Below are 7,540 nucleotides of genomic sequence, written 5' to 3'. Positions count from 1 at the left end.
GTGTAAAAGTTTCTACAGTCGTCATGCAGAGTTGTCTGAGCCAGGTTACAGTCTGTTCTGTTCCCATTCGTGTCTCCAGTAGCCTATATAAATAAACCCTTCAAGGACAAGTCAACAATGCACCTCACGTTTTTTTCTTCGCCCCCTGGGCTCTCAAGGGTAGGTGACTGAAAATATCTCCAAAATAGTTCATCCTCTAGAATCTAGATGACGTGTGGCAGTTGCTATGACAAACTTTGAACATCATCAAGGGGCTCGTGATCTCGATCGCCCGAACTGAGCTCTGCAGAAACTGTAGTTTTGGTCTCAAACTTCAGCATAATCTGCATTTCTGCTCACAAAGCTGTTTAAGGCCTTTATTCTGCCGCATGCTCATAAAACTGTAATACATTGGCTTTGTTACTGCCAGATTCACTCCCGTCTTGGGAGCCTGCTACGGCCTCCACAGATTGAAACTCAATTCAGTAGCCTGTCATCGTAAAAAACGATTTTGTCTTGCGAATCAGGCCTTTAACATTTTCTTTTTTCACACTGCTGCCACGGTTAGTTACGTCTGATTTGTCTGGACCAACACAGCTCCACACACTCACAGGGAGGGAGTGTAGGAAGGGGTACTGAGAATGTTACCATGGTAACCCCTCACCATCCTGCTCTCTGTTAGTGTCATCGCAGAATTAATGATGCTGATAGTTGCTAGGCACCATCTGTATCAGTAATGTACCTTTTAATATCAGTTTCTATCTGACTCATTAAACAGTAAAAGAGCATGTTTTCTATTTCTAAATGCAGTGGACGGATGTGTGCTCTTGCTTAGAATTTATTTCAGCTGGAACACAATTGTGCAGTATATAGGCCATCTACTCTCACAGTGACCTACCTTCAAGATGTCATAATCCTCTCAAAGTCTTCTTTATTTTAACTTTTACACCTTTTACTCATAAGTGCAAACTATGGTCCTCCTCTGATCATCTTAGGTGGATACATACTGTGTTTTATACACTAATGATGTGGCTAATATAATTTCAGTAAAATTCAATTTGTAGGAGTTTATCACTCCTACAAATAACCAAAGTGAATTGATTGATAAAGGGTGTCAGCGTAGTGAAATTAGCCCCGAGGATAACTCGGCATATTGTCTGAGTGATTAGCAAAGCAGTGGGAGAGCGTTTAATGTCAGAGAAATAACTCAGATAAATGGATACGTTCTGTTCCTCTCCCTCTCCGTCTTGTCTCTGAGGCTGGCAGAGGAGTGTGGGCGGCCGCACCAGCTGGGATCAGAGGGATGGAGAGGGCTGAGCGCTCGCTCTGCCTCTAATACATTTATAACACCTCCGAGTGTAAAGCAGTCCAAGATGCTTACACTTCTTTATTTTCACACTAATAGTAGAGTTTGATAGTCAGCAATTATTGTTCATGACCATCTGGCTTTTGCATAGTATTTCTCTGTTGGTCATCTGTTTAAATGAGTGTATTATTGTAACACTGCAACTTGTGAAGTTTCTATGATGCTCACTCCAGGCGGTTGTCACTTTGCATTTTTCCTTATTGGTATCCAGACTCAATAATTCTATCATTTTCACTTGTTTCAAAAGTGTTAAGCTTTAAATCAGTGAAATAGTCACATAATCTGCGTATGACCTCTCATTTTGGCGGTTGCTAGTCTGTAAAAGGTCTGTTACAGTCATGTGAACACAATAGGTCAGCAACCTTAATGAGACTGAAAAGATGGAACACATGCTGTCATGTTTGTAGGAGGTCTCTCTCTCTCTCCTTCCTCCCTCCCTCTTTATCCCATCCTCTTTCTCCCATCCTCTTTCTCCTATCCTCTCTCTCTCTCTCTCTCTCCCTCTCCCTCTCTCTCTCACTCCGTTTGCGTGAGCGGGTGTTCCTGAACATACAGTGATTGTTAGTAAAAAGCCAGTGAGGCATCTGTATTATACCGGAGACTCGTTCAAACACAGCTTTGCTGGGTCCGCGTAGAAATCGAAGCGCACAAGTCATACTAGGTCAGCTCACCTGAAGACTGAAGTCATCTCTGAGAAACATGGACTGTCATAATGTAAGTAAAAGTTTCAGATTAACTTTTTTAAAGACGTTTTCTCTTGCATTTCGGTTCCCTTTTTAAGTACTAATGTTTTTTACGAGTGTTCGGTTGTCCTCAGACTGCACCCTGCCGTGTGTTGATGTTGTTGACGCTTCACAAGAGTTAATGTTGACAATTTATGTGCTTATGAATCACAAGTGGTATATTTCTTCGTAGAGAAGTGAGAATGTAAAACCATATTTTCTAAAGGCTTTTTAAGCTTTTTTCAAGTGAGATCTTTATCAGAATATTATATATCAATGCATGTGAGAGGACCCTGAGGCAATAAAACCAACAAGCCCCTTGAGATGGAGTGTAGCTGGCAGAATCCTGCATCTCTGCTGCAGCCGGATTGTGGCTGCTCAGTGAGCAGTCAGACACAGAGGCTAATGAACACTGGCTGAACAGGTGGGTGGTCACACTCCTACACTGGAGGGGTTTCACTGGAGACAAGCAGCACTGGTAGTGGGATGGTGGTGGGCTTGTTTTGCGAGCTGCCTTTGTGTGAGATGCCAATCTGTTTCTATAAGCAAAAGCCCGGGGTGTAGCCGATCCATTTTTGCCACACAATCGAGAATTGGTGTTTACATAACTCGTCGACAGCCTCAGCGCTTTTTCCCTCTGCCACTTTATGACAAGTCCCCCCCTCTCCATGTTTCCTCTGGGACAGTGGCGCCGTACTTTCAGTCTCTGGATGAGCTGCTGCTGTTGACTGCAGTCGTATTTTTACTGGTTCATCATTTTTCAACAGTGGATTACAGTCCATGGTAATTAATCACAAAACAGTTTGTCCCAGACATGTTTCCTCCAGCAGTGTATTTATAGATTTTATGACAACAAGAGAAAGGGAGAGCATTTAAATTATTCCTGTTAAATGTCAGTAACTGGCCTCGAGAGAGCACCCGCTGGAGTCATGTAATACACCTGACAACAACCACAGTCATTGATTTACAAAAGAAGTTCACAATCTTTTAAGGATGAGAGTGTTGAAGGGATATAACATTCTTCGATATACTGTCCTACAGGAGGAGTGCAGTCGGCCCCAGGAGGAGGAGGACATCATGGACATCCCCCTGGATGACCCGGAGGCCAACAGGGCTGCCGCCAAGATCCAGGCCGGCTTCCGGGGCCACATGACCCGCAAGAAGATGAAGCCCGAGGACAAAGCGGAAGGGGAGGAGGTGAGCAGCACTGGGGATGTGCTCAACGGAAGCAGGGGGGACACAGGTCAGTGGTGTAGGATGAGGGATAAGACAAGGTCACATAATGCCATTGTGAGGATGGCATTATGGGTAGTGACTTTAAGGATGGTAGGTGATGCTCCCATCAGGAGGTGTAGCTACAGTAGGTGATATAAGGTAAGTGATGGAGAGCATAAGTTACGTATTAACACAGTCTTGTGAGCAGGAAGCAGTTCTGCTGGAAATTCTCCATGTTGCACCAGAGCATGCGTCTTCTTTGATTTTACCAATATTCCATTTTTAGACGAGAGTGGGGCCAATCCTTTCTCTGTGTCGAACACTTGAGCAGGATGCAGGAAAACAACCTGATTTATAGCTTTAAACACAGTAAAGAAGCTTATTTAAAAGCCATACACAATTAAGTACACCGATTAGAGCCCATTATGGTGAAGAGCAAATGTGATTAATGCCACACAAAACCGAGTGACTCATTTAATTACCCCATGAGGACTCAAGCAACAGATGATTGAATCTTTCAATTAAATCTGCTGTTAAAGTGGTTTTAAATGAATCTTCTTCTAGATGTGGCGTGGAGTCATCAGAGAGAAAACAGGTTTAGATTGAAAAGATCAAGTTACATCGCCACAACATTGGGATGTTTTATGACGTTTATTCAGTGGTTTGATGAGTCAATCAGTCCTAAGATGTTTTAGCTGGTGTCTCCTTGTAATGTTGATGATTTCAAAACGAGCAAACGGTTGCATTTAGATTTGTTTTCACGCTGATACAAACCAAAAACCTTTCCAAGACATTTCTGCAGACAAAAACAACACAAAATAAAAACTATTAAAGCTCATAACCTCACATTTACACCCGATATATATATATATTTTTAACTTGAACCACCAAGAACATGTAAACTGGAGTAGGCATTAAGAGACCCATCCCTCGAAATTTCTCACTTCCCTGTAAGACAGCCGCTTTTTCTTTGGGGATGTGTCTGAGACAAGGAATCTATGTCAGTGATTCTCCCTAACCCATTTGCCGGCCGCCTCGCATGCTTTTGTAGAAATATTTATAGCTCCAGGTGCTTTAGGTACAGTATACCTACGCTTCTGAGGGCCGAGCAGAATTAATGGGCCTGTCGAAGTGGTATCGAGCGTCCATAGTACCTCCCATTGGGGTAGACCCCCTTTTCACTATAAGAAGTGTGTTTTTAAGCTCATCAGTTATGTTAGCCGTCACCATGAAAGTTTTACTTCAATACTTTAAATCTTACAGAGTAAATTCCGCTTCAATATAATTGCATTTTAGAAAGATTCCTTGAAAATGACTCATCCGTAAGTAGCAGCTCAATATTGAGTTTTGATCAAGTGTTCTGTCTTTTTTTACAAAAGATCCGCCCACGTGTCAGTTTCTGATTGTATCACACTGTTCAACCTTGACAAGCGCACACAGGAACTGTTCTTTTCCAGGCTCTGCGGTGCCTCACGCCTCGCCTGTTTCTCTCGTTTTAGCGACAGGAGGATCGGGGGCAGTAGAGAGCGACGACACATCCGTGCCAGAGCAGTGACACCCCTGCCCTGACCTGGATGAAGAGAAAGAGGGGGAGGGAGATGGCTGGCGATGGCGTCAGCTGACTGGTCTGGCTTTCAGACACACTTTTTTGTCCCAGGAGTCTTTTTCTTTTTCTTTTCAACGCAAATTATCAGTAGAAATATGAACAGTTTTGAGGGTGTGTTCTGTGAATTTTGGTGAACTTCAACACTCCTTCTCTGCTCCTCCAGCAGACTCATCAGTACGGATGTCTTTGACCCAGAATTTGCAACTCTCTGCATGTACTTGTGAAACTTCTGGTAGTGTGCTAGTTTTTAGATGATGATCTGTGAACGTGAAAATGAATGTCCTCTCAATGCTAAACAGGGATTATCGTGCAAGGATCAGTTCATACCATCTGTGTATAAACCTTGTATCAGCATTAGACTTAGCGTAACTCTGTGGCTTATGTTATTTCAGATTTTGCGTTGTTTTCTCGTGTGCTTGTATCTGGAACATGGTTTATTAATCGACCTGCTTATAAAATTATTAAAACTTAAAAAGTATCAAAAGAAGAGTAGCTACCTATGTTCTATTTATTCTGAGATTGCAATTGCCTTTATTCTCATTTTGATCACATTCTATAAATCTGATCTTCCACAACAGCATGCATTAATTACTTTTTTTTTTTCCAGATAAACTTGGTACAGCTTTACCTTTATGACACACTGGTTCAATATGCTCTATTGTTGTGTTGCTGGGTTGGCATTGTTTGACTTATGTAAAAAATAAATTATATCCTGTTGTTTGCAGAGCTTTCATGCTTTAAATCTAACTGCATAGTAACTTTGTTCACTTTGCTGTAGAGTCATGGCATCGCACAAATAAATCCACCTTAAATATACGGTGACATGTCTGTTTTAAACTTCATTAATCCGAGTGAAGGGGTTTTATCAGGGAGGATAAGGATGTTTGTCTCGAACAGTTTATTTTATGTTGACTGTTTTTTTGGAGGAAAACACAACAACATCAACAAACTGCTCATTCCTTCTTTTTTATCTTGTTCCTGCAATATTGCTGCAAAAATCCGGTTGCTGATTGGAAAGAGCAGATTTTAATGACGCTGAAACATTCATAACATACAAACTATGCACATTTAATATATACAGATCAGGCAATTTAAATTGATGCATTGCTGGTGATTTTAGAGCCAATATGTATTAATCCATCAAATGCTTCCATCGTATAATCAGTTGCATAGTTGGGAAAACACCACAGAGTAATTCCCATGCACCCGTCAAATGTTTTGCAATACATGTAGTACCTTCACTGCAATAAGGCTGTTTATACCACAAAGGAATTACATTGTGGTTGCTTAATTTGCCCAGGCCGTCTTGTTCACTTTATGAGAAACAGGCTAGAGCATCTTCAGTCTCCCAATGTTCCCACTCAGCCCGCCCACACGCATCTGAGACATACAGCACACGGCACACACTCAAACTGCACATGCATTTTCACACAGGAAGAACACAGCCCCTGCCATGCAGATCCCACTGCAATCCTTCATTGTCGTACTCGTACACACACACACACACACACATACACACACACACATACACACACACAGATTCGTGGTAGTGTCACCAGCTGTGGAGGTATCATCTTGGGTCCTGCTCTCAGTGGTTTTGCAGAGCACTCCCTTCTCAGGCTGACGTGCCTCCTCCGCTTCACTCTCACGAACATCCTCTATGGGTTTTCACATGGACTTATTCTCTCTTATTTCTCCTACTCAGTCCCAGAGGTGACATGGCCACATTCTCCTGTCTCTTTAATGACTGCGGATGAGCAATCAATATTCTGCACACCTCCAAACATCACAACACCCACTTGGTCGGTCCCACTGGATCCTGTGAGTGAGGGAAAAGACATATTTTCAGAGAAACTGAGCCTGAAAGTCATGTTTGTGTCTTTCTCCATCCTCGTGTGAGTCATGTGAGGGGAGTTTGTGAAACACAGGGTAGCCTGAAAGCTACTAACGAATAACAGCGCTTTCCCTACCTCTTACAACTTGTTAAGCTCAAGTGGACTATTTCAGGAGTAGATCAGATGAAAAATGTGCTTGGCTGGTTTCGTTATTTTCCTCAGACAGCTTGACAGTGATAGAAGATCTCTGTCGTCTCCTGGGTGGTAATTAGAGATGAAGAAGCCAGGACAAACAGCAGGGGGCGCAAGCTTCACAGTTGTAATGCCTGCCTTGCAATCCAAGAAGAGGCTTTTTAAAAGCACTTAGCAATAATGAGAGGATATTAATGAGTGGGCTTCACTCTCATAAACAGCACCTGATCTGTATAAAAGTGGAATCCAGGATGTGAGCGTCCTGACATCTGCATCACACAGGATGGCATCAGTCTCACAGAGGCCTAAATGTGACAATGGTTTCTGTCATAACACATGCACACAAACCGACTGGGGCACACAGTCACAGCGTCTGTGTCCCGTCTTTCTTCTCTGCTCTTTTGACTGCAAAGTGTCCCCCTTGATTTAGAGAGCATTCGAAGATGAGAGGAAGAGGGAGGCGCTGCTCTTAGCGAGGGCAGAGGTGGAGGGGAGAGGTTTTATCTTTGATGGTTGACTACACAGCAGCCTGAGCCCTGGGAGAGAGAGTGATGTCGAAGCAGCCGCTGGTTCCCACAGTCCTGACGATTTCTGTCAGCCGCGCGTCCTCCTCTGCATGAAGCCG

The 7,540-nt window shown here is 43.0% G+C and overlaps 1 protein-coding gene across 2 annotated transcripts; it reads left to right on the top strand.

The window, feature by feature from the left end:
• The first annotated feature begins 2,044 nt into the window (after positions 1–2,044).
• Positions 2,045–4,837, top strand: spa17 (sperm autoantigenic protein 17). 2 transcript variants are annotated; one of them, XM_061073734.1, is made up of 3 exons: positions 2,045–2,059; positions 3,109–3,310; positions 4,782–4,837. In XM_061073734.1, the coding sequence occupies exons 1-3, from the start codon at positions 2,045–2,047 to the stop codon at positions 4,835–4,837; spliced, it is 273 nt and encodes a 90-aa protein (XP_060929717.1). The 2 variants fall into 2 exon arrangements, with proteins under 2 accessions (XP_060929717.1, XP_060929718.1); XM_061073735.1 differs by having other exon boundaries at positions 3,109–3,264; positions 4,782–4,805.
• The last annotated feature ends 2,703 nt before the right edge of the window (positions 4,838–7,540 follow it).

Source organism: Limanda limanda, chromosome 6 (genome assembly GCF_963576545.1).
Source record: "Limanda limanda chromosome 6, fLimLim1.1, whole genome shotgun sequence".
Classification (NCBI taxonomy): domain Eukaryota; kingdom Metazoa; phylum Chordata; class Actinopteri; order Pleuronectiformes; family Pleuronectidae; genus Limanda; species Limanda limanda.
The sequence above is the reverse complement of the archived record's forward strand: the minus strand, read 5'-3'. Positions and strand labels throughout refer to the sequence as shown.

Bases quoted from the DNA above. Each gene is read 5' to 3' on its own strand.
- spa17 (XM_061073734.1), top strand. The intron at 3,311-4,781 runs GTCAGTGGTGTA...CTCTCGTTTTAG, and splicing joins CGGAAGCAGGGGGGACACAG to CGACAGGAGGATCGGGGGCA.